The 26,466-nt window shown below is 55.1% G+C and overlaps 2 protein-coding genes across 2 annotated transcripts in view; both read left to right on the top strand.

Annotated features, from left to right (window-relative positions):
• The first annotated feature begins 1,526 nt into the window (after positions 1–1,526).
• On the top strand, positions 1,527–18,120 carry BPIFB3 (BPI fold containing family B member 3). Its single transcript, XM_043553261.1, has 15 exons — positions 1,527–1,644; positions 2,351–2,507; positions 4,029–4,133; positions 4,600–4,740; positions 6,239–6,302; positions 8,547–8,607; positions 9,282–9,373; positions 9,492–9,671; positions 11,313–11,366; positions 13,255–13,425; positions 14,303–14,370; positions 15,546–15,588; positions 16,365–16,428; positions 17,142–17,218; positions 17,922–18,120. Exons 1-15 carry the CDS (start codon positions 1,530–1,532, stop codon positions 17,949–17,951), a joined length of 1,422 nt encoding a protein of 473 aa, XP_043409196.1. The 5' UTR covers positions 1,527–1,529; the 3' UTR covers positions 17,952–18,120.
• Positions 18,121–23,695: 5,575 nt separating this feature from the next.
• BPIFB4 (BPI fold containing family B member 4) overlaps positions 23,696–26,466 on the top strand; it is a 28,991-nt gene continuing 26,220 nt past the window's right edge. The window contains exons 1-3 of the mRNA XM_043553260.1: positions 23,696–23,801; positions 24,585–24,647; positions 25,208–25,727. Coding sequence (XP_043409195.1) covers positions 23,696–23,801; positions 24,585–24,647; positions 25,208–25,727 — 689 coding nt within the window. The remainder of the gene's footprint in view (positions 23,802–24,584; positions 24,648–25,207; positions 25,728–26,466) is intronic.

Here is a 26,466-nt window from a genome sequence, read left to right as displayed (position 1 = left end):
TTGGAGTAGGTGGGAGGCAGGGTAGATTCTGTGCCATCAGGGGGCCCTTGGAGAACCTTGGAGGGAGACTCCATAGGCGGGCGGAACGCCCCACCCTGCCCCCAGCTCTGGGAAGAGGTGGCTGCCTCCACAGCCCCAGACCTTCACTCCCGCCCCTGGGCACTAACCCCAGCCCCCACCCGCTCCCCCTTCTCTCCCCTCAGAAGGAAGGCTTAGCCCAGGCCCTCAGGAAAAACCGCAATTTGCTTCTGACATGACACATTGACGGATTTCTGGCGGCTGTGCCCCTTTGTGTCCCCAGAGCTGATGTGGGCATATAAGGGCCGCCCCGGGGCCCAAGAGGGTGGAGGAGCCGGCAAGAGGCTGGGAGCCTCCACCCACCCCTCGTGGAGCTGCAGGTGTGGGTAAGGCAGCCTGCAGCAGCCCTAGCCTCATCCAGATCCCCAACCATTGACCCTGCGACCACCCGGCTATCCCATCTGAATAATGGGCACAGAACAAATTCACCATAGGAGGGCACTGGGGGCTGCCTGGAGGGTGACGGGAGAAAAAGCCCATTTGCAGACGGGAAAACTGGGGCTCAGATGGGGGCAAAGGCAGGGATGTCTTATGGACAGGGCTCTAGGGGTGTGCATTTTTCTCTAAGCCATGGAAACCAACTGGTTTCCCATTGTGGGACTGTTTCCCTCCGCAAGGGACCCCAAGGTTACAGGGAGCCACTCTGGGATGAGTCTTGGAGACAGAAGACAGACACTGCTGAGATTGCCCCTGGTGCACATGACACCCATATGTACCTTTGCGCAGATGAGGAAAAGTGCCCTCTCTGGGCAGACACAGCCTGTGCCAGGGCAAACGGTGGGCTAGTGAAGTGCAGCTGGGTTTCCATCCCCTGTTGCCCCCTCAGCAAACACCCATCCAGCACACATCATGCACAGAAGCCCTAGATACAGTCTCTGGCCTCGGGGAGCTTAAAGAGATGGCAAACAAGGACACGAACACATAATGTATGATAGCATAATAGCACCTTAAAATAAATACGCCAAGCGATGCTTAGTGGCAAACAGGCTTCTTTAGACAAGGTAAAGGAGGGAGGCCTCTCCAAGCTGGCAACATTTATTCAGAACCTGGGATGAGGAGTCAGTCATGCGAAGAACCAGGGGAAGAGCCTTCCTAACAGCAAGAACAGCATGTGCAAAGGCCCTGAGGTGGAAAGGGGCTTAGGTGTTTAAGACCGAGAAGGTCAAAAAGGCAGTCAGGGACCTAGTGGGGAATGGCAGGAAGCCTGGGTTGTATCCCAAGGGCAGTGGGAAGTGGGGTTTAAGCAGAGATTACATGAGGGGTTAGATGGATATGTGACCGCATTAGCAGTCACTCCATAAAGACAAGTGCCTGGGAGTGAGGCCGGATGGAGCCGCGCCAGGCAGGCGGGAGGGCCCCAGGCTGGTGATGCGGCACGGGGGTCAGGTGAGGTCTTGGGCACGAGCAGTGCCTCAGAGTTCCTGCTTCTGCCCCTGACAGGTGTGCCATCGATGATGTTGGGCATGTGGTCCTTGCTCTTCCTCTGGGGTCTGGCGACTCCGTGCCAGGGGCTACTTGAGACGGTGGGCACGCTGGCTCGGATTGACAAAGATGAACTTGGCAAAGGTGAGCCCAAGACGGGCAGTCTGTGAGGGGCCCAGCTGCAGTGTAGACATCCGCATGGTGATGCTAGAGTGGCTGCTTTAAGGAAGTGCTGGAAACAGGCTGTGATTTTCATCTGCTCGGAGAGCTCAGGGGTTAAAATTTGCTTGCAGGCCCCCTTGGGTGATCAGTTGACCTCCTCCGGAGAGGAGGACTGGGTGAGGCCTGTGAGGGCTGTGTCTGCCTCAGGGATGGGGCCGGGTGGGATGGAGGAGGCTGGCGGGCCCAGCGTCTCTGCCCCACGTTTCCAGGGTGGGGGGACTCAATGAGGTATTGCATGCTTTGGGGCCCAATGGCCCAGGGTGACTGTCTCAGGGGTAGAATAGGGCAGTCGTGAACAGGAAACTCTTCAGGGAATCAGCCTGGCCTGCCCCAGCCCTCCCAAGGAGGCCTCTTCTGTCCTGCCTTTCTCTGCAGAGCCAGGCCAGGGGGGCCCAGGAAGAGCAGGGGTCACCTCCTCCGTTTTGGTCAAGCCCTGGTGGCTATGTGCTCCCTCCTTTGCTTCTGCCCTTTCTTTTGGTGCTATGAGGTGGCCCAGAGTCAAGGAGCTCTAGTCATACTATTGGCCCCAAACCCAACTTGCTGTATGAGCTTGAGCAAGTCTCTGCCCTCCTCTGGACCCTACTTCCCCTTCTGTAAAATGAACTTCCCCCTTCAATCCTCCCTGCAGCCATCCAGAACTCGCTGGTTGGAGGGCCCATTCTGCAGAACGTGCTGGGTACAGTCACATCTGTGAACCAGGGCCTCCTGGGCTCTGGGGGACTGCTCGGAGGAGGCGGCCTGCTGAGCTATGGAGGGATTTTTGGCGTTGTGGAAGAGCTTTCTGGGTGAGTCTTCACTGTGGCCTCTCAACTGCCCACATGCTATGTGCCCTACAGGAAGGTTGGTCTTCTTTCTTTCTTTCTTTCTTTCTTCTTTCTTTCTTTTTTTTGCTTCAGGGAAGAGAGGAGAAGTTGTCTTCGATTTCTTGGCAGGCAGTGGGGGTGATGTGGGGAGCCCTGCATAGGGAGTCCCAGGGCCTGAGTCAGAAAATAATGAGTTTACTGTGTATCAGGAAACACAGGAATGGCAGCATGTCCCTGCGGTTGAGGGTTCCAGTTCCGGGTTGACTTCAGTTATTCACTGTGTGACCTAGGGCAAGTTGCCTAGTCTCTCTGCGCTAATCTAGGTATCTGCACGGCTCCCTCTCACCTCCTTGGGCGTTTGCTCCAAAGAGACCTATGCCCACCAGCCCCTCCTTTTCCCCTCCCCTGACTTCAAGTTCTCCAGAAGATGTATCACTCCCCTGAACCCTCTATCTTTACTGGTTTGTTTCTTGCCTCCCCTGCTAGGTTATAAACCCCAGGAGGGGTAGGGCTTTCGTCTGGCCTGTTCATTGCCATATCCCTAATATCATTAATATCATTAATATGTAATAGATATTCAAAAAATATTTTTGAATGAATGAATGAAATCACATAATAGCTAACTAATATTTATAACTTAATCACCGCTTAGCCGGGTTTTCTATGTAACCAGCACTGTGCTGAACACTGTAAATTAATTATCCCATGTAATCCAGAAGAGGACTGTTATCAATGGCATTTAACAGGTGAGATTGAGGCCCCCGGCAGTGAGGGGACCTGCCCAAGTTCACCCAGGTAGGGAGTGGTGGGTGGGGGTGCGGGTGTTTAATCACCAGCCCTACGGCCTGCCCCAGGTGGGTAGGAACCATTCCCTCGTTGGTGGTGAATCAGGGGAAGGTCAATCTGGATAGCCAGGAGGAGTTAGTTAGCCGAAGGCAGATGCAGAATGGAAGGAAAGTCAAAGGAAAAGTGTTCTAGACAGAAGGAACAGCCTGGGCAGAGGCTCAGAAGACAGAGAAAACAATCAGCTGTCTTGAACACACAAGGAGCTGTGTTCAAGAAGCCACCTGAGTTGCACGTGCGTGAGCCTGGAGATAGGAGTAGGGAGACAATGGTCCAGGTCAGAGACTGAACCAGGACTGAGGCCATGGGGATGGGGTGGGGAGATCACTTTAATACACTGAGCCTCTAATGAGGATGATATTACATTTATTGAACACATGCTGTACCAGCATCAGCACCCACATCGTCTTACTTGTCTTTGCAACATTTGAGGTGGGTGCTTGTATCGTCCCACCTTCCAGATGAAGAAACTGAGGCCCAGAGAGGTGAAGTCATTGGGCACACAGTTGGATTTATGAGTTACAGATGGGATCTGGGACACCTCCCCCTCCAGAGGGTCTAGGCACCACCTGGTCTGAGATGGCCCAGGCACTAAGGGACTGACACTGGAGGATGGCTGGGAGTGAGTGGCCCTCCCCCTGACTCCTGTCGCCATCCCAGGCTGAAGATTGAGGAGCTCACACTGCCAAAGGTGTCGCTGAAGCTGCTGCCTGGGTTTGGGGTGCAGCTGAGCCTGCACACCAAGGTGGGCCTGCATGGGTCTGGGTGAGTGCATCCCGGGGAACCTCTACCCCACTGCTTCCCAGCCCAGCCCACTGCTCCACTGGGGACCCCCACTCTGTTCTCCTGTCACCCCCATCTCACTGACCCCCCCCCCCCATTTCCTCCCCGCCTACTTCCTCCCGAAGGGACACCCACCATATTGGATCTGCCCCCTCGCCCCCCATTTCCCCTCCCGGAGATCTCCATCACACTGTTCTCCAGCAACTTCCATCTCACTTTCCTGGAGACCCCTGCCCCGTGGCTCAGGGCTCACTCGAGGAGGTGGGAGAAGAGGATGCAGGAACATGAAAATGGGGCAGGGAGTGGCAGGAAGGCTTGGGGACCAGCCAGCTCGCCTGTCCCTACTCACTCCTCAGGGCCCTCGCAGCCCCCGGGGGGGCGTGGCCTGGGCGGGCGCTGTCGGGTGGGCCGGGCAGCCTGGCCACGCCCCCAGCAGCGGGTCTCGCAGGCCCCTGGGGGGCCTCCTGCAGCTGGCCGCGGAGGTGAACGTGTCGTCGCGGGTGGCTCTGGGCGTGAGCTCTCGGGGCACGCCCACGCTCGTCCTCAAGCGCTGCAGCACGCTCCTGGGCCACATCAGCCTGCTCTCGGGGTGAGTCCGCGGCCTCGAGCCCACAGAAGGCGGCTTCCACGCCTGCAGGTGCCGGGGGTATGTGTGGGGGGGCTCCTCGAGGGGCTCCTCTCCGGGGCGCACGCTGGGGCATCTCCTGGGTCTCCGGCTGGGCGGGTCCTGATACCACCCAGCTTCCTGTCGGTCCGGCCAAGTTCAGCCGGCTTCGTGGACCCGCAGACTGAGGCCCAGCACGGACACGGGGTACTGCCCAGCTCCTAGCTAGCATCACCCACTCCTGGGCGTCCCCCTTCTCCACCCCAGCCACCCTGGCCCGAGATCCTGTCGTCCCCTCTCCCAGATAGAGCAGACCCTGGCCATCTCAGTTCCCCAACTCAGTACATCAGAGACCCAGCTCTGCCTGTGACTTGTGTGACCCCAGAGGAGCCTCCTCCTCTGGGCCCGTCTGTATAATGAAGACCTAAATTTGATGATCCAGAAGGCTCTGGCACTTTTACCTCCCTCTCTTTCCCCAACTGTTCGGGACACAGTGGCCCTCCCTACACCTGTGTTGAACCATCACTCCTATGAGACAACTGAGGCCCAAAGAGGGCAAGAGACTTGTCAAAGGTCTCACACAGATTGCAGCAAGGATGGACATGGGCTGGTCTCTGGACTCATCCAAGGCTTTTCCCCAGGGCTCTGCACCCTCCCCGCACCCCTGGGGCACCTACCCCTCCCCTGCCTCACACTTTGCGCCGCCCCATTAGTTTCTAGATTCCAGGCTGATTCCCACCCTGCCAGCCCATCTTTGCTGGGTGGCTGTAGCCGCGAAGGGTAATCAGACAGCTCTGTGTTAGCTCCCATAAGTAGGGGGAACCAGGGATGCCTATGTTTCCAGAAGGGCTTTCCAGAGTTTCTAGGTGGGGTCTTTGGGCTCCTTAAATTCCAGTGGCTCCCTCCTGCTCCTCTGGGCTGGAGGCGGCCTTGGAGGAAGTAGAGCCTGGATGGTGTTGGCGACCTGTGGTTGTGGTTCTGTGGTTGCCACCCCTGCTCTCCAGACTCCCCTAGAATCCAAACAGACCTGAACATCTTCTTCTTATTCATTCAGTCATTCAATCATTCAACAAATGTTCATGAATTCACTCAACAGATATTTATTGAGCCCCCGCTCTAAGCCAGGTCCTGTTCTGGACCCAAATGTCATTTGTCTATAAATGTTGGAGGAGACGCAGGGAACAGACATTTACGGAGCACAGACTGTATACCAGACATGAGTATACTCCCACTTAATCTCGGCAGCAACAATTCTTTAAGGTGGGCATTGTACAGATGGGGAAACTGAAGTCATCCCCCTGCTTTCCATGGCAAGACAGAGCCAAGATTTAAACCCAGGTCTCCAAAGCCTGAGTCAACCCCCTCAGCCCCAGGAGGGGAGACAGGAGACATCCAGAGCCCCCAGTGCCCACTCTGCCTTGTCATCCCAGTTGGTGCTGTCCCTGTGTGGTGGCCACACCCTCACACTTCTCTCTCTACCCAGGCTGCTGCCTGCACCGCTCTTTGGGGTCGTGGAGCAGACCCTCTTCAAGGTGCTCCCGGGATTGGTGAGTGTGTGAGTCACGGGCCAGGCATGCCCCTCCCCATGACTGTGCCTCTCCTTCCTCGGCTTTGAGTAAATCTGGGCGCCAGGCAGGATTAGGCTGTTCCTCCCTTCCACACCCACTGGGTAATCCCATCCTGGCCTGCCCACGAGTCCCCCAGGTGCCTCCGGCAAGTCTGCAGGTGGCAGGACACAATCCATCCCCAGACTTCCGGATCCTGACTTTATAGCTCCAGATGACCTGAGTCCCCTGCTCCCAAGTCCAAGCCCCTTTCTTCCTCCCTGCTCTGTCTTTGCCTCCTACGTTATTGACTTAATAGTTTTCTTGATTTCTTTATTTTTTAAAGTTTATTTATTAATTTTGAGGGAGAGAAAGAGAGAGCAAGAGGGGGCAGAGAGAGAGGGAGAGAGAGAATCCCAAACTGGCTCCACACCGTCAGCGCAGAGCCCGGCACAGGGCTTGATCCCACAAACCCTGAGATGGTGACCTGAGCCGAAATCAAGAGTTGGACAGTTAACCGACTGAGCCACCCAGGCGCCCCTATGGTTTTCTTTAAACTAACTTTGAATTAAATTACAGCAGAGCCCTGGGCTTGGCAAACGTGTTCAGGAAACTGCATACACATATATTGATACATCAGAAGTTGAACGTGTTATAATTAAGCTGCTCTAGGATGCCTGCTCATGGCCTGTCCCAGCCGTCCTGGTTTCCTCCAGGGGACGTGAGCCACACCTGAGAAAGGCTGGTCTGTCCACAGCCCCCTTTCACTGAGGCCAGTGAGGGGATGGTCTTGCTGGGGTTATACAGCCAGCAAAGGGCGGCCAGACCTCCAGACCCACAGTTCTGGCAGGACCTCTCTTGCGAGTCCTTGTGAGGAATAGCTGTGGGAGCCTGTGGTTGGCAAAACTGGCCTGGGCTTGACAAAGCCAGTCGGGAACGAAGTGCAGGAGGAGGAGGGAAGGTTCCGGCTGCAAGGACCCTGACCCAGGCCCATTTCAGGCGGATTTCAACAAGCGGGAGTGGGTACGTTTAAATCATCGTCCCTAGGGACACCTGGGTGGCTCAGTGGGTTGAGCGTCCGACTGCGGCTCAGGTCATGATCTCGCGGTCCGTGAGTTTGAGCCCCACATCGGGCTCTGTGCTGACAGCTCGGAGCCTGGAGCCTGCTTCGGATTCTGTGCCTCCCTCTCTCTCTCTCTGCCCCCAACCCACTCGCCTTCTGTCTCTGTCTCTCAAAAATAAATAAACATTAAAAATCAATAAATCAATAAATCAGCGCCCCTAACCTGGACAACTGACTGCAAAGCAGGATTTGTGTAGCTCTAAGAGGTTTTAAAAATAAGACTTAGTTACTAGCATTTAGAGATTGGAGGTTTCTCGTATTCTGGCTTCTCTGGTGTAGCCAGCCACCCTAGCCGCACAGAGCCTCCTTCCTGCAGGTGACACGCACCAGCACCCAGGAAGGAGTTCCTCCTGCCCGGCCCAGGCCCTCTGGTCTCCTCCTCCTGTTTCTGTGACACGCCTGACCCCAGAAGCCCTGGAGTTGGGGGCCCTGAGTGTAATGAAAAGGCAGCCCTCTCTTGTCTCTCTGTGACCTTCTTGTCTCTCTGGGACCTTGGGCCGGTCACCTTTCTTCTCCTGTCCCAGCTGTAGAATGAAGGGGCTGGACTGGGTCACTCTGGGGTTCCTGCTCTGGTGGACTCAGATTCTATGACTTCCAGACCTGGGATTCTGGAAGCCACACCACTGTGTCTCTGTCCTCAGAGCCCAGCGAACACACAGTGGTGTTGTGTGTGCAGCAGATGCCCCAGGGCACAGGCCTGACTCTCTGGGGCTGCCCCCCCCCCCTCAGTGTCTGAATCCTAGCTTGCCCAGTGCCCACCTGGATAGCGGGAGGGGCCCGAGACCTCAGAGGGGGCAGCTGCCTTTGCTCACAGTGGAGGGCTCTGTCCCCACACCCCAGCTGGCCTCTGAACAGTGCCTCCCCCGCTCCTCCTGCATCCTTCGAGGTTTTCTGAGGGGGCCCATGGAACTGGCCCTCTGTACCACCCCCTGCCCCTTCCGACACTTCAGGCTCCAGTCCCCCCCTTGCCTCCCGCCCGTGTGTCCCCCAATCTGTCTCACTTTCTGACTTGCCTTGGTCCCCAGGACCACAGAGCAAATCATCTAGAGAAAATGTAGCCTGTCCCCTGCACTGGGCTGGGGCCACTTCCATTTTCCTGTAACACCTGTCTCTTCCGGACACAGCTGTGCCCCATGGTGGACAGTGTGCTGGGCGTGGTGAATGAGCTCCTGGGGACTGCGCTGAGTAAGCTGGGCCCCACCCCCCTCCCCCTTGCCTCTTCTCCTGCCCCTCCCTCCTATCACCCTGGTGGGTGGGGGTACCAAGGGAAACAGGAAGGGGCAGAATTCCGGAACCTTTCACTCCCTCCTCAGACTGATGAGGCCGCCACATGGAAGAGGTCTAATGGTGGGGTTCCGGGCCGAGGCCAGTTCAGCAGGGCTTAGAGGCCCTGAGCCACCCAGGCCTCTCCCTGCCAGGGGCTGCAGGCCACTTGTCCACACTGATGGTGTGTTTGGCACCGTCCGGAGCACGAGGCAGATATTATTATCTGGACAGACCAGATGACTGAGGCCCAGAGCTTAATTTAAGTCAGGAACCCAAAGTCCCACAGCAGCAGTGGTCCCCAGTCTCCCTGAGCCTTACGGAGACAGGGATGCCTTTGAAAAATACCAAACGGCAGAACCAGGATAAGGAGAGAGAATTAGGGGCACCTCTGTCTCTATATGTGGCGTTGTGTGACCTTGAGCTGGTGACTTCTCTGCCTGAGCCTCAGTTTCTTTATCTATAAAGTGGGGACGACCATAGTGTTCAAGTGAATGCTTAGTGGAAGGCTGGGCACTCAATAAATAGTAGTTGGGCCTATTGTTATTGGGGGCTGGGCTCACGGCGTCTTTCTCCCTCCTCCCCTCCCCATACAGGCCTGGTGCCCATTGGGGCTCTTGGGTCCGTGGAATTTACTCTGGCCACGCTGCCTCTTATCTCTAACCAGTACATAGAGTTGGATATCAACGTGAGTCCCCGCCAAGGCCCTGCCCACAGCCGGGGTGTGCCGGGGCGCTGGCAGAGGCTGGGTAGGGGATGCTGGCTCAGAGCGAGGTGGATAAGCCATTCTGTCTCCTCCCATACAGCCCATCGTGAAAAGCGTAGCCGGTGACATCATCGACTTCCCCAAGCCCCCGAAACCCATCAAGGTGCCCCCCAAGGATGACCACACATCTCAGGTGGTTGTGCCTCTGTACCTCTTCAACACTGTGTTTGGGCTTCTGCAGGCCAACGGTGCCCTCGACATAGACATCACCCCCGAGCTGGTAAGTGAGGCTCCCTGTCCCACTATGGCTTGGCAGTGCTAGTGATGAGCTAGTCCCATCATCACTGGTCAGCCTTGACTAGCCCTCTTCTCTATAGTTGGAGAGGGCTGGACGATTTATGGCATGCATGTGCCCACTCTTGTCCTTGTGGCAGGCATCGCTAATCGATAATGGCCCTCTGCTTGTCTAAATCTGAATGGGACCTCTGAATCCTTCTCAACGTGGCACTCCAGGAAGTGACCTTCGATTGGTCAGAACTGGCATATGAAATGTAGCTAGTTTTCCATCCCTGTACCTTATGAGTTCTTCTGGAGTCAGAGCCCGATTTTATACTAAAGTGTGAGTGGCTCACATTTCCACTGCTTTCTCAAGAGCAGAGTTGAGTTGGAAAAAAGAAAACTAGGGCTGGACTATACCAAAGGTCACTCGGACATTTGTTCTAAAGCTTCTCGGACCTCTCTACTTCCATTCTGGCCCTTTTCATACCCTCACGGATGTCTGGAAGGCCTAATCCCCAGGAGCCCCACCTAGAGACATTTTTCTTGGTCTCACCCTTTCCAAAGGCAGTGAGTCTGAGCCACCTGGGGCCCTTGCCTGCAGCTCAGGCTGAAGGGAGCAAGGGTTGATCACTCACTTCCTGAAGGTGGGGGTTCAGAGAGCACTGTCAAGGCCTGTGGGAGGTGGGAATAGGGCCCTGAGCCGGGAGCCAGGTGTCTTCTAGGGAGGAGGGAGGAGGAGACTGGGAAGGCCAGGGAGAGACCGAGTGTGAAAATGTGTGTGTCCGAGCAGCTTGTGGGTGTGCGTGGGTGGCAGGAGAAAGGGACCATAGTGGCTATGTCCTGGTGCTGTCCTCCCCTGTGGGTGATAGCTGTGTGTTGGGTAAGTGTCTGGGAATCCTCTGGTCAGGAGAGAACGTGTGTGTGTATATTTATCCTGTGTGAACAGGCATGTTCTGAGAAGTAGGCACGTGTAGTTCAGGGACCTCAACCATCAGGGCTGGGGATGCTGGGCCATTATCAGTGAAAGCCTGCCTGATGGGACTGTAGTGAACGAGGGAGCCTGTGCCTACCTGCCACTCAGCTTCCCCAAGGGGATGGGGTACAGGCCCAGTGTGACCAGGTTTTCCAAATTTTTAGCCAGAGCCTGGCAAATTTATATGAAATTTCTTGATTTGTTAACACTGGAAGCAAACTCATCATTTTTGAAAATACTGTTTGGATAAAGGGCAGAAATGTCTGGGACCAGATCCCTGGACCTTCAGATTGTGAGCTCTGGCAGAGGAGTTTAAAAATTCTGGAGTTAGCCTGCCCAGGTCAAATCCTGCAGTACGACTCACCAGCTTATGACCTTGGGCAGGAGCATCAGGCTTCCCATCTGTAAAATGGGAGTAATCATAGCACCTACCTCTCTGAGCTAATGTCATAGATGCGGAAATGAGCAAAGGCACACAAAACACTTAGCATGTGCCTGGCGAGTAAACACTCATCGTTGGCCAATAGGAGGAACATGAGTGTGTGTAGGGTTGTGTATGCATAATTGGCAGGGGTGGGGTGGGGTGTGGGCAAAACAGCTTTGTGTGTGCTCAAGAATTCCTGTCTTGTCTCTGTATTCACCCTACACCCCATTTGGTCTTGGGTCCAGGTTCCCAGCAACGTGCCATTGACAACGACAGACCTGGCAGCTTTGGTCCCCGAGGTGAGTGACCCTCTCATGGGCTTTGATCCTTGTAGCTCTTTCCCGATGAGCCTGAGTGAACTCCAGAATCTTTCCCAATACAGCTCTCCAGACAGCTGCAATTGAATGTTGAGTCCAAATCCCCACTCAAGTTTGAATCCCTTACACTTAAACTTTCCTGACAGCAGATTTTTGCTTGGAGAGGAAAGGATCAGAGTTTAACTGCCCAGAAGTCAGATGGGTATTTGTCATCTCCATGACAGAGGACAGGAGATTCTTCCCCTCTTTCCACCTGCCCAGCTTCATCCTGGTCTCAGTCTTCTCTGCCCCCAGGGAGAAGACTCTGGGTGCTGGCCTGGAGGAGGGAAGGAAGAGGAGAGGACTCGGCAGGGGGGTTTGACTAGTGCACATCAATCAGTGTGTGGCTTCAGGGCCTGGCTTCAGCTTTCCTGACTGTTCCACTAGGGCTGGACCAGCCACTTGCTAGCCGTGGGCATCTGAACTCATACTGAAGTTGAAATGACTCCTGCAAGGTCCTTATGTAATAGCAGATTCTGATAGAGGTGGGGGTGAGGCCCAGAAGGTTTCCACTGGGGAAGATCGAGGGGGCAGCGGAGTTTGGAGACACAGAGGACAAATTGAACTCTTGGTGGTGGTGATTCAGATCAGCCTTGGTGGATGTCATAGAAGCCTCTGCTTCTTGGAGTCCTTGGCTAAAGGGCACAGGAGTCTTAGGCAAAGGAAGAGGTGGGGCTAGACATTCAGAAGAACCTCCTGAGAGCAGGAGTTGTAAGATGGAGAAGACTTGGGGAGCCAGAAGTGGCAGGAATGGGGACCCATGCCTGCAGTAAGCCGGGCCACGTCCCTCCAGCTCAGGGAGGCTGGGCCTGTCTCGGGAGGTTGTAGCCTTTGTTCTCACAGCGTCAGAGCCCCATGGCCCCCACTCTCAATCTGGTTCCGTGGCTTCAGAACCTGTGGACACATAAGGATGGGATCTGGTGACTCCCTGTCCTTATGACCCTGCAACTCTGGGAGTCTGGGCTTGGATTGGTCCCCAGATCCCAGTATTCAAGTGATTCTAAGCTTCTGTGATTCCGTGGTTCCCAGCACTCCTATCATTCTATGACGTCATGATTATGAAACTTGGACTCTCCTGAGTGTGTGATTCATACAGTCAGTCAACTACCATTCACTGAGAACCTACTAAGTCCCAGGCCCCGTGCTAGGTACTGGGCACACAGATGGAGCAAAAGACAAAAAGCAGACGAAAGGCCTCTGCTTCAGGAGCTGCCTTCCTGGTGGGGGTGACAGACAAATGAATAGGTAGAATATACATAGCATCAGAAGGTGGAAGCGAATGGGGCAGTGAAGGCAGATTAGGAAGGTGGGGATAGTGCTTTTAAACAGGGTGCTCTGCAAAGGCCTCACCGAGGTGACATTTGACCAGTAGGCTGAAGGAGCTGAGGGAGGAAAGCACGCAAGTACCTGGGGGAGACATTTCCAGCAGAGGAAACAGCAAGTGCAAAGGCCCTGAGGTAGGAGTGTACCTAGCAGGTTGGAGGGACAGCAGAGTGGCCAGTGAGTCTGGAGAGGAGAACGAGGGGCCAGTGGTTGGAGGTGAGATGGAGAGGAGGGCAGAGGACGGGTCACGTAGAGCCTCTGGCTCTTGCAGGGGATTTTGACTGCGAGGTGGGAGTCTGATTCAGCTGTCCCATGGGTTGATGTCTCCCCACTTGAATGTTAGCCTCAGAGGGCCGGGAGCAAGACAGTCTGGTTCAGGCTATAACCTTAGCACCCAGCATGGTGCCCAGGGCCCATTAGGTGCTCAGTGAGTGTTTGTTGACTGATTCTATTATCGGGGCATTGAAGCTGCCCTCGTGCCCCCTGCCCGGCCCCTGCCTCTCTCCAGGCCCTGGGAAAGTTGCCCCCGGGCCAGCAGCTCCTGCTCTCGATACGGGTGAAAGAGGCAGCCTCGGTCACTCTCCAGAACAAGAAGGCCACAGTGTCTATCCCAGCTAACATCCGTGTGCTGTCCTACCGCCCTAAAGGGACCCCTGAAGCCCTCTTCGAGCTGAATGCGGTGAGTGCCCGAGGGGGCCTGGCACCGGGGTTCTGAGCAGGGCTGCCGTCTCCGGGATGCTGGGGGGCCTTCCCCCTGATTTCAGAGTGGGACGCCCTGCGTGGTGCAGCACAGGAAGTGCCCCCTGCCATTGTCATCGTCTGGGCCAAGCCCCAGCGCCCGCTTAGACTCCTGCCTGCTCCCGTCACACATCTGTCCTGGCCCGAGTCCCGTCCGCTCTGCTTTCCTCGGATCTCAGGAGAGACTCCCCATGTCCTCAGCCTCTGTGTGCTCAGACGTCTCTCGGGTGACCCTCGGGCTTCCTCCCGGCCCTCCACCTCTGCTAGTTTTCCCCAAGGCACCTCGGGGCAGAGGCGGGTCCCTCCCCTGCTCACTCTCTGCCCTGCCCCCCCCCAGGACCAAGCACCTTCGCCTGGCACTCAGTGCCCTCCTGCCTCATCCTCTGCCTTTCCTTCTCCCGAAGCCGCAGTTACTCGGGGCCGCCAGGTGCCAGCTCCCCACCTTTGTCGGGCAGGGTCCACCACCTGCAGTGCCGTCCCCTCCCCCCACACTTGGCTTCATCTTTCAAGATGCAGTTCAGGCGTCACCTCGCTGGGGACACCTTTCCTCGCTGTAGGCTGGATTGAGGGTCTCTCCAGGCTCCTGGAGGCCCGGAGCTTCCTCTCATACAACGTCAGTCACTCTCAGTCCTCCGGTTCTTGAACACCAGAACCTTCAAGCTACCTCCTCAGAGCCCAGCACGGGCCCTAACACACAAGAGGGCCGTAGCAAGGATTTGTGGAGGGAACGGGTGGGTCCCTTGTTGGCCCAAGGGGACCTGCCCTCAAGCTCCTCCTGCTGAATTCATGGGTAACCTCCACCTGCTTTCCCCATGCAGGTTTTGACTTTAAATGCCCAGCTGGCCCCCTCGGCTACCAAGCTGCACCTCTCGCTGTCCCTGGAACAGTAACATTGGGTCCTGGGCCTTGTCTTTGGGAACAAGAATGAGGGACCCGCTAGAACCGCCTCCCATTCACTGAGCATCAACTAAGTTACCAGCATCTTCCTTGCCTCCAGGACCTGCCAGGGAGGGGTCGGTGTTAGCCCATTTTACAGATGAGACAATAGGGGCTCAGGGAAGCAGGATCCGGAGCAGGCTTCTTCCATCGCACCTGCTCCAGATCTGACCCTGGGAGATGCACCTGCTGCCAGGACACGGAGTCTGAACTTCCGAGGGATCAGCCGCAGAGGCTAGCCACAGAGATGGCTGTGACATGCTTTGTTATTCATGCAGACTGCGTACTTCTCTCAAGGGCCCACCCCCGTAGTAACTAGGCCCCATGGTAATCACAAGAACTGAGACGGTGATGTTGATGGCAGTCCTTCCCGACACACGCCCAGCACTTTACAGTCGGCAAAGCCCAGGCTCACACAGTGGGTTGTCCCCAGAAGCAGGTCTGCGGTCTGGGCCTCCGCTCTCCAGGCCCAGTGCTGTCACGTTGGCCTGAGGCCTGGGGACCTGCCTGTCCCTCCCCTGGGTGCAGGGGATTTCCCAGGGGCCTCTGGGATCTGCCCGTCCTGAACCGTAGGCCCCCAGTGCTCACCTGACCCCACGTTAGTGTCCCCTGCACCCCCCTGAAAGGCTCCATTACCACCATTTCTAACCTTTCCCACTGCCTGGGTTTGCCTCCCCTTCCTGGTGGCAGTTCATGCCTCAGGCTTCAGGAAATAGAGGCGTGCATCGGGCTCTGGCCCTGGCCCTGCATTTGGGTTAGCTGGGATCCGTCGGTGTTGCTGTCTTTAGTGCTCGCGTGCTGGATGCGGGGAACCCTGTGCCCAGAGCTTGGTCTGTGGGAGGGCCACTGCTTAGAGAGGTTCAGCCACTGGCCCGGGGCCAGCTGGGGGTGACACCAAGGCTCCAGGGCCAGAGCATCAGAGGGGGCAGTCGTGATATCTCAGAAGGAAGTTAGATCCCTTCAGGCCCATTTTACAGGTGAGAAAACTGAGTCTCTGGGTCAAGGCCGGATAGAGGCAGAGTTGGAGCTGTCACCCTGTTTCCTGATCCTGGAGAGCTAGGAGTGGGGTGCACTGGGGGTGTGGTGGGTGGCGGGGCCCCCCAACACCTCTCTTCTCTCCTCCAGGCTTCGTGTCAAGCTGGCCTCCTCCTTTGCCCACACCTTTGATGTAAGTTCCTGGGAGAGTGAGCAGCTTGCCAGTGGTGAGGGTCTGCAAGTGGGGGGTGGAAAGGGGCAGGATGAGTCACGGTCATATGACTGAGCTGGCCTCAGTCTGGGTTCTGCCCCAGCAAGCCAGAGTGGCCAAACGTCAGAGCAGGTGTGCATGTGCATGTATGTGTGTGTGAAAGAGTCATCGTCTTAGGAAGGTGAATCTCATCGTCTTGCCAAGTCTTGGAAGCTCACAAATCGTAAACATCCAGAATCTCACAAGGGTTCAAAATTCTGGAACTTTGCACAAGTAATAATGTTCTGGAACTCAGAAAGTTCTAGTGCTTCAGAGCCCCAGAGAGCCCTTAGTGTCCTGCTTCTCAGAGTTCTGAGGTCCTGGAGTCTCTCAATGGTCTCAGGTTCTAGAACATTCTAAGGGTCCCTAAATGAATAAGAATCTAAGAGCAGACCGCTCAAAGTTCTACTGGAGCTGGACATGGGAGCTGGGCATGTTTTCTGCTCTCTTTCACAGGCACTGCCCCTTCCAGGCCCCACAGACCCTTCCTCTAGGAAGGCAACTTTTCCAAGCTCATGGGGCCTGCGTGAAGCCGTCCTAAATCAGAGTCCCCTTTGGGGTCATTGACAGCCACCCCAGTGGGCCCTGTGCCCACCAGGAACTGTGTCCTCAGGCTTTGGGGAGGCTCAGAAGCTGGATCTCTGGATTCCCTCCCTGGGGAGGGGTGTGCCGCTCCCTGTGAAGCCACACCTCCCAGCCGTCCCTGTGCTCTGTTGCAGGCATCCCATTTAGAAGAATGGCTCAGTGATGTGGTCCGGGTGGCCTACGTGCCGAAGCTCAATGGTATGGGAGGACTTTGCTATCTTCTTGGAAACGTGGAGTGTCTGAACTCAGGATTGTTCATTGCTCTGATAGAGACACTGAGGCTGGAGGGGGGTTGATCCCCATTTCCAAGATGCAGAAACTGAGGCACCAATGTTCCATTTCAAACCACATCGATTAGTACCTCCATCACACCAGACCCCGGGCCCTGAGAACTATCTCACCAGTGTCCTGTCCTCAAGCTCACAATCCAGAGGGAAATAGTCATATAAACGAATGACTAGAATATGGACTCAGGGGCTTTTGTGTGGCTCAGTCGGTGAAGGGTCCGACTTTGGCTCGTGTCATGATCTCACCGTCCGTGAGTTCAAGCCCCACGTTGGGCTCTGTGCTGACAGCTCAGAGCCTGGATCCTGCTTCAGATTCTGTGTCTCCCCCTGTCTGCCCCTCCCCTGCTCCCACTCTGTCTCTCTCTCTCAAAAATAAATAAACATTTAAAGAATTAAAAAAAAAAAAGAATATAGATGACTCAGAGTGTGCAGGGGGCTGACAGAACCTGAGGGGAGACACTGATGATATAGATACAGAAAAGGAGCGCTTTTGTTTGGGTTTAGTAGGATGGGTATGAGTCCGCCAACAAGGGAAACTGAGTCCCCAAGAACAGAAATGGCTGGCCTAAGGAAACTGGTCCCAGCCCCCACGTACCTTTGCTTTTAACCATTTCCTTTTCGCAGTGGACCTGGATGTTGGAATTCCCCTGCCTAAGGTTCTCAACGTCAATTTTGCCACTGCAGCCCTGGAGATCATAGAGGTGAGCCTCCCGTACAGGTGTGGCCTCGCCGGGCCTTCATCTTGTCTCTGGAGAGCCTCACTTAAAACTCCTGACACTGTCCGTCGGTCACAGAGTCCTTTCCTGTTGAATTCAGACACGTGTCTGACCTATAGAATGGACTCTCAGATTCGCTCCCAGAACCACAGCTCTGCTGGCCCAGTGGTGGCAAATACATGTCCTGTCTCTCCTTGACCCTGTGCCTGTGGCAGGCACGGCTAGTAGGTCATGACAGTTTTTTTTTTTTCTTGCTCGATAGCAACATGGCCTCACAATCCTTTTCAGTGTTGAGTCTTCGAATGGCTGTGGGAGGTGGGCAGAGCCAGGAGTTATGGATCCATTTCTCAGATGAGGATCAGGGATAAAGGAGGCCAAATTTCTGGCCCAAGGCCACGCAGGAAATTAGCAGGAGAAATGGCCCGTGAACTTGGGTCTCTTGACTTAAGTTCGAAAGTCAGTGACCTCTCCCGCACTGGATGTCATCCATTCATTCATTCATTCGTTTGCTCATTCATCCCGTTCCTGAGTGCCTGCTGTGCTCCAGGTTCAGTGCTAACTCCAGGGCGCGGGGCCAAGGGGAGAATTAGGAGGACGACACAGAGGTGGCTGCAGGGATGGAGGGCATGGCAGGGGTCTTGGGCACAAGGACCCAGATGATGTAATTGAGAACCATCGCTCCTTGCAGAACGCTGTTGTGCTGACCGTGGCATCCTGAAGCTGAGAGACGGCCACCTTCCCTCCCCGTTCACTGCCAGAGTCTGTACACCTGCCCACTCTGCCTCAGTTTCCCTCCCAGCCTCTAGCTTGCGTCGGTGACAGTATTAGTGTCCCTTACCCACCCAGGACCACCCAGGACCACCCAGGTGCTCTGGCCCTGCAGCTCTGCCCCCGGCCTGGGGTGGGGACTACAGGGCTGGCCACAGGACTCCGCTTCGAAGAGAGCTCTGGCCTCAGGGGAGAGTTGTGAGCTTTCAATAAACCACTCCTCTATCTCAGTACCTCCCGGCTGGTTTGTTCCCCAGTCATACAGGGGCTGCCTTGGCCTCCGTTTCTGGACCCTCTCCAGCTCCAGTCCAGGGCTCCTGGGAGGTGAGGGACTTGGGGCCTGTTCTTTGTAGCTTTGCGTCCCAGACTTACCCGGTTGGCCTGTGAAGCCTCTGTGTCTTGTCCTGCCTTCCTTCACCTCTGCCTTGAGCTCCTCCTGTCCCCTCCCCTGTCCTCTACTCCCTTCCCCCCTGTCTGTTTTTCAGGACCTGTGTCTTTCACCCTGTCTCTCTGAGCTGTCTGATTCTGAGTCTGTCTGTCTCTGTGTCTCTGAGACAGAATGGGACTTCTCTCTGAGCCAAAGGGTGAATAGGAGTCCTCTAGGGAGAAAAGGAGCCAGCATTCCAGGAAGCAAGGGTGACCTGGTCCTGCCCTGGAGGGATCCCTACTGTCTGCACATCGGCGGTGGACTTACCTGGGGACAGAACAAAGCTACACTAAATGCTCATAGTGTGGATGGGAAAACTGTTGGCGGACCCCAGACCATACAGCGGCAGAGTTGGGGTGGGAAACTGGGGGTCCCGCCTCGGTCCTGGTCCTCCCATTGCTCAGGATGGGCCTCCTGGGTCCTGGGGAATGGCCTCAAGTTGGCATTTATGGGTGGGCTCAAGGTGCCAATAAAGTTTTGGGAAGTGGCACGGGATCTGGGGAGGCAGAAGAGTTAGAGCCCATCTCAAAGTTTGTCCACCATAGGAATGACCCCGTGACCACCCATCAACCCTCCCACCTTCCCACCCTCCTTCCCTCCCTCCCTTCTGCCCCCTTCATCCACTCACCCTACAATTATGGGAACCTATCAGCATGTATGCCAAGCCAGGTGCGAAGTGGCATGCTGGGATTTATCTTGACTCTTTTCCCACTTCCATTGTCCCCCCACTCCTGTCCAGAGCAGGGCAATGGTTAACTGAGTGGCCCGGGTTAGCTGTCCGAGTTCAAATCCCATCCTACCTACTGATCAGCCACGTGACTTTGGGCACGTCATTCAGTCTCTCTGACTCTTGGTTCTTCATCAGTAACTTGGGGATAATAGGAATAAGGTTTTGAGGGTTACCCAGCACTTAGCATGGTGAGCTCATGCACTGCTCTGCCCTCTCACCATGGCTTCATCTACTCTAACCCTCCTCTCTGCCTGCACCCCGCACACCCTCCTTATCAATCTGTCCCTCCCTCCTCTCTCCCGTCCCATCCTCCACCAGCCCCCCCTTGTCCTCATCTGACCATCTCATCACCGCTGACAGCCCTTCGTTGTCTGGATTCTCACTGCCAGCAGGAAATCATCCAAAATCCCAGGGTGGCATTTGAGACCGCCCGTGGCCTGGCCTCCGCCGACTCCTCTGGGAGCACGGAGAAGGAGCAGAGTCGTCTCTGTGTCTCAGGCTCCTCATCTGTGAAATGGGAACACTCTTGGACTCACTCAGAGGTCATCTGAGGATTAAATGAGAAAATGTGAAGCACAGAGAAGAGCACCTGGCCTGTGGTAAATGCACGTGATGTGGAGCCAGGCCCTTGGATGGCATTTCCGTCTTCCTGAGCACCAGACACTCCCCCCAAGTGTGCCTGGCAAACTTGCTGTCCCTCAACACGCAGGCACCTCAGCCCCCAGCCTCTCTGTGCCACAGGCAGGGTCCATTATTGTACCCACCACATTGGATTGTCACCCCTTGGTCCCATTGTCCCGCTCGACCAAGAGCGCCGCCAGGTCAGGTATCTGCTTCATTATGGTGAGTCCTGTGGCCGCATGGAGTAGCAGTGAGAGAAGCTTGTCTCCACTGGGCCCCAAGCCAACCGTGCTTTCTAGGAACTGTTTTTACCCTCATTCCATAAGTGAGGATGCTGAGGCACAGACAGGTTAAGTGACTTACCCACAGCCACACAGCTGGGAAGTGACAAGACCAGGATTTGAACGCAGGCCCCCTGGCTCCACAGCCCAGCTCTGAACCTCTGCACTTAGAGTAGAGGCCTGAAATGAGATGTGCAGGGAGCCCCCCCCCCCACCATGGACAGCTCCCTTGCAGCCCTGGCCGCTGACCATTCATGACAGGAACGGGCTGAAGGAGGGGTCAGGAATGGGAGCGGTTCTGTTTCCTGCTCCCTCAGCCCCCCCTGCGTGAGCCCCCCACTTGGCCCCCTGCGTGACTCAGTCACCTCCCAGGGCCTGGCTGCTTCAGCCCCAGACAAAGGAGCCTTTTGGACACTAAGTCCAGGTGATCTCCCTGGCGCCAGTGCTGTACTAATCCTCTTGGTGCCCCAGGGGACAGGTCAGCCTCATGGCCACCAGGGTCTGGCTGGTGTCGGGCCTGAGGAAGGCACAGAGCCTCAGGCGACTGAGAGAACCACCTTCCTGTGTGCACCGCCGTCTATAGTTTACAGTGCACCCGGTGGGGAGTGAGAGCATGCATGGTCCATTCCCTATACTGGCATCTGTGCCTGTGCTGGCTGGCGGTGGGGCACACGCCTGGTTCTCCAGAGCCACACCATATCACATGGGCTGTCGAAGGTGCTGGGTGGGCCAAGGAAGGGGGGCAGGCTTGGGGTTGTCACAGAAAGCTTTGCAGAGCAGCTGACATTTCTGTATGACTATGACCAGTGGAGTCTAGAGAAAGGTGTTCTGTGGCAAATATTACACATGCAAAGGCCCAGAGACAGGGAACGGAGGTGGGGAGTGGAGAGAGGAGCAGACCCACCTTGGATGCCAAGGAAGGGACCTGGGCTGTGTCCCAGCAGGTCTTGGAGGGGCAATGGCTGCCTCTGGAGGCATTGGCTGGGAAGGGGCAGGAGGGAACATTCTGGGGTGATGGAAAGTTCTATATTGAGACAGGGGTGTGGGCTCCATCGTTGAATAAAATTGTCAAAGTTCAACAAATAAACACTTGGGACTTGTGCATTTCACTGTCTGTAAGCTTTACACCCAAAGAAAACAATCGCAATGGCATACGTATTGAAGTGTTTACAGGGAAATGTACCGTTCCCTGCAGTTTACAGTTCTTCCAAATTCACTGTATGTGTGAACAGTTCATAATGAAATATTGGGAGAAAAACCTTCAGGTCAAAAGAAGCCCATCTACTTGTTCTCTTCACACCAGCCCCAAGTTTGGAGAGTCAGATCTATATACATCTCCCTGAATCTTCAAATCAGTCCTGTGAAGCAGGTGTTATACCCATTTAGCAGATGGAAACGATGAGAAGCACAGAGAAGGGAAGTGGCTGGCCCAAGGTCATGTGGCGAGTTGGGGGTTGAGCTGAGTCTGAATCTGAGTTAGCCTGCTGCTGAGTCCAGTCTGGGGGCACTTCCTGGCTGCCCAGGCCATCTGGAGTGGGCAGAGGCTGACTTAGAGCTGGCAACCAGATGCACCTGTAGGTGTTTTTGGTTCCCCCACGTGGGGGCCTAGCTGGAGTCTCCAGTAACGTGTCCGGACCAGGGGCTGATAAACCTCAGCTCATGTGACACCATCCGGGAGTGAGTGAACGTAGCTCTCAGAATTAGCCACAAACCGCAGCTATTTGTGGTTTTGGAGCTCGATGTCTGATTTGCAGAGCAAATCTGGATTCCAGTCTCTCATAATTACATGGTGTTTCCCTCTCTAGGTCTGGACTCAGACCCAGCTGCTATATAAGGCCAGCCTCTGAATAGACTCAGGCAAAATCAGAGGGCCTGGTGAATAGGACCTCTCAAGACTGAGCTGCCAGGACCTTGCAGGGTAAGGAGGAGCCCCTTCCCTATTCAGTGTCTGGGCAGGGGGGAGGCTGAGGCCTCGGGAGGCAATGAGGAGAGTCTCAGACTGGAAACCTGCCGGTGTAACCCCTCTCTGAGCCTCTTCTGTCTTTCCTATAACATGGACATAGAAGAGCCTCTCAGGGAGGCTCTGAAAAGGGCCTGAGTCACCCCAGTGACCTGAGTTAACAGAGCTGCACTTACACTTCTCAGGGATTTGGGGTATCTGGTGCCTTTGCTTTTTCTCTGAGACTCCTCAGCTGCTTGCCAGATATCCCTCCATTGGTGCCATCTTTTTAACCGAAGGTGATGATCCCTCTTTGAACAGAGAACTTTCTGGGTAGTGGGTTAGGATGAGGTAAGGAAACCAGAAAAAGATTTTTTTTGCACATGTTAACCCTTCATATTCTAGTATAAATGAGTGCTTCCAATATTCTGGGAGTAGATGGAGTGGGGAAAAAACCTGGAGGCTTTGGAAAAGGGAAGAGGGTGCATAAGTGGAGAGGGCTGAAGACAATGATTTTACAATGTGGCCCAGAGGAGAGTCCATGGTGCTCCGAAGCTGATGACTAGGTAGACTGAGTTGACAGAGTGAGAGAAGTAGGTGAGGGCATGGAGGCAGCAAACTAAGGTTTCTTAAAGACTGAGCAGCTTATCCCAAAATGCATGCTTCCTCGCTCCCAATCGATAACACTCCACACCCACTTCTTTTTTTTTTTTTAATGTTTATTTATTTTTGAGAGAGAGAGAGCGAGTGTGAGCAGGGGAGGGGCGGAGAGGGAGGGAGACACAGAATCCCAAGCAGGCTCCAGGCTCTGAGCTGTCAGCAGAGAGCCTGATGTGGGGCTCGAACCCATGGACTGCAAGATCATGACCTGAGCCGAAGTTGGACGCTTAACCGACTGAGCCACCCAGGCGCCCCCCACCCACTTCTTAGGGGTCTAAAATAATAGTGCCAAAACAGTAACAGTAACTGCTGTTTATTGCCTACTATGTGCCAGAAACAGTGTGTTAGTGATTAGGAGGCAGAGGTTCAAAAAGGTAAACTCTCTTGTCTAAGGATTAGAACCCAGATAGCTCTGATCCAGAGCTCTTAATCTCAAGTACCTGGTATAGAACTGTCTCCTTCAAAGAGGTAGGAGTGATTTTTGGCTGGATGGATGCATGAAATTGTGGCTAGATGAATGTGTTGATAGATGGATGAACTGATAGAAGGATGCATGGATGGATGGATGGATTTATGAAGGGGTGGATGGGTAGACGGAAGGAAGGACAGATGAATGGAAGGAAGGAAGGAAGGAAGGAAGGAAGGAAGAGTGGATGGGAGGATGGATGGATTGGTGGGTGAACAGACGGGTAGATGCTGGAGAGATTCTCCCTAGAGTCTGCCTGCTTGTGAGTTTGCTATTTTGGTTGGAGTCCTCATGACCTCTCTCCCTGATGCTCCATTTGGAAATTTCATCTTGGGGGATAATCAGACATCCATGGCTCTAGGACAGTTTGGTTAATGGGTCTGCTCTGTGTCTCTGGATTCATTTCATTCATTCAACTTAGAAGATGGTATTGGGAATTCTGGACCCTGCCCCGTATGTCCCTGGGCCTCGGGATCCCGATATGATTCTTGGCAGGGAGTGCCTAGCTCCACCTGCTTCCAGGGTGGTGACTCTGATGCACTGTCTCCTCAGCAGGGAAGCAGTGCCAGCATGTGGACAGCCTGGTGCGTGGCTGCTCTGTCTGTGGCAGCTCTCTGTGGCACCCGTGCAGAAACAAACACTGTCCTCAGGGTTACCAAAGATGTGCTGAGCAATGGTGAGTCCAGGCTTGCGGCAGTCAGGGGTGACGTGGGGTGGGCAGGGCCCCACGTCCAGCCAACTCTGAAGTCCCAAGGACCCTCTTCACGTCAGGTGGGTGGGTAAATTATTCCCCCTTTTGCTTTTGGTTACCATTCCCTACACACTCACACCATGTTGAGGACTTCATGCCTGAGGCGGTAGAAGCAGTGACTAAGAGCTTGGGTCCTCGAGTCAGCCTTCCCAGGGTTCAAATACTGACCGACCTTAAGTCCACAACTTGAATTCTCTGAGCCTCAGTTTTCTGCAACATGGATGTCTGCAACATGGATGTGATTGTGGCCCCCGTCATAGAGGACTGGTTTGAGAATGAACGAGGTAGCCTTCTGAAAACGTGATCCCGTTCCTGGTACATACATTGAAGGCCTTCAAATGTGGGGGCTGTAATTATTCCCCCCTTTAATTCTTGGGAGCTCATTTTTGTCATCTGGCAAAGACCTGCCCTGATGCCATCCAAGCAGGTTTATAAGCTCTAAAGTGTGGAGCACTTGAAAGGGAGTAGAAGGAAGAAAATCTTTCCAGGTTCGGTGAATGATGTTGAAATCTAGTTAAAGCAAGAGCAGGTCCAGGTTAGCAGCTACTGAGCCCACCTGAATGTCAAGGCTGGATTGGTCTGGGGGAGTCTTCCCATTCGACCTTGACATTCTACCGGTGGGAAAGGTGGGGCCCAGAATGCCAAGGAGTGGGCCAGAGGTGGCGCCTGGGGGAGGAAGCCCTCACTAATGCCTTTGCTTCTCTGCAGCCATTTCAGGCACCCTGCAGCAGAGTGATGCTCTCCGCTCAGCCCTGAGAGAGGTGCCCATGGGTAAAGCTGGTGGTGATGGTGGAGGACCTCTCCTGGGGGGTCTGCTTGGTGGAAGTGGAGGTGGTGGGAGCGGTGGCCTTCTGGGGGGCCTGCTTGGTGGTGGAAGCGGAGGGGGTGGTGGTGACCTGTTGGGTGGGGTTGGGGGAGGCTTATTGGGTGGCGGAGGCAGCAATGGCGGGGGGCTTTTGGGTGGCAGTGGCGGGGGGCTGTTGGGTGGCGGAGGCAGCAATGGCGGGGGGCTCTTGGGTGGCAGTGGTGGAGGGCTGTTGGGCGGCGGAGGCAGCAATGGCGGGGGGCTCTTGGGTGGCAGTGGTGGGGGGCTGTTGGGCGGCGGAGGCAGCAATGGCGGGGGGCTCTTGGGTGGCAGTGGTGGGGGGCTGTTGGGCGGCGGAGGCAGCAATGGCGGGGGCTCTTGGGTGGCAGTGGTGGGGGGCTATTGGGTGGCAGTGGTGGGGGGCTCTTGGGTGGCAGTGGTGGTGGTCTCTTGGGTGGCGGTGGTGGTCTTCTGGGTGGTGGCCGACACCATTACGATGACTACAGACGCGTTGAATTCCCCCGAGGTGTCGGTGGCATTCCCTACAACGATTTCCATGTTCGAGAGCGCCCCCCCAAATATACCAATGGCAAGCAGCTTGGCGGTAATTACAAGTATGGTCACATCGAGACCAATGACAACACTGCTCAGCTGGGGGGCAAATACAGATACGGTGAGATCCTTGAGTCAGATGGAAGCATCAGGGACCTCCGAAAAGGTGACTACCGCAATGCTGACAATGCATATGGCGGCCACAGGGGCCGTGGGCAGTACAGGTCGGCCGAAGGTGCGGCAGCCGTGGGCAGGCTTCACCGGAGGGAGCTGCGGCCCGGAGAGATACCACCCGGTGTAGCCACTGGGGCGCTGGGCCCAGGTGGTTTGCTGGGCACTGGGGGCATGCTGGCAGCCGATGGCATCCTGTCGGGCCAAGGTGGCCTGCTCGGAGGAGGTGGTCTCCTTGGTGATGGAGGACTTCTCGGAGGAGGTGGAGTCCTGGGCGTGCTTGGCGAGGGCGGCATCCTCAGCACCGTGCAGGGCATCACCGGGTAAGGAGGGGGCAGGCTCTCCCTATCAAGCCCAAATGATGAACTTAACAAACATGGTGATCACCCCAGGGGCCTAGAGTTGGAGGGGTGACAGTCTTCAGAGCCCCATGCACTTCAAGACTTGGCCTCAGGACTGGACATCTTGAGAGTCCCAAGTTGTGTGGCTTGGGGTCTAGTCACTAAACAACCCTGAATTTGAGTCACAGCTCACCTTTTTATGTATGTGTGTGACTTTGGGCCATTGTTTTCACCTCTCTGAGTCTCAATTTCCTCATCTACAGAATGGTCATCATCATAGTTAAAGTAGAAAATGTGCAAGGATTTAAAACTACACACATATAATTTCAGCTATGCCCAGTATCCTTCTCATATTCTCATAGTCACTATTTAATTCAACAAATACTGAGCACGTCTCCTATGTGCAGGCCACTGTGTTGGCACTGGGGACAAGGACACATGGTTAGCCAAGAAAAGACACATCTCTAGTCCTCACAGAGCTTACAGGCCGATGGGGTATATGGGCTTTGATAAAGACGCCTGAAAATAATCATGCAATTATAACACTGGTTAGCAGCTCATGGAGAAATAAGGATGTGTATAGCGGGGGAGGTCAGGGAAGGCTTCCTGGAGGAAGAGGGTCTTAAACTGAAAGCAGAGAATTTGTAGGAAGGAACCAGGAAAAGAAGGGCAAGGATAAGCAGGGAGAATGGCATCTTTACAAGAAAAAAATTCAAAGGAA

Source organism: Prionailurus bengalensis, chromosome A3, assembly GCF_016509475.1.
Source record: "Prionailurus bengalensis isolate Pbe53 chromosome A3, Fcat_Pben_1.1_paternal_pri, whole genome shotgun sequence".
NCBI lineage: Eukaryota > Metazoa > Chordata > Mammalia > Carnivora > Felidae > Prionailurus > Prionailurus bengalensis.
Note: the sequence above shows the minus strand (reverse complement) of the source record. Positions and strands in the feature narration are given on the sequence as shown.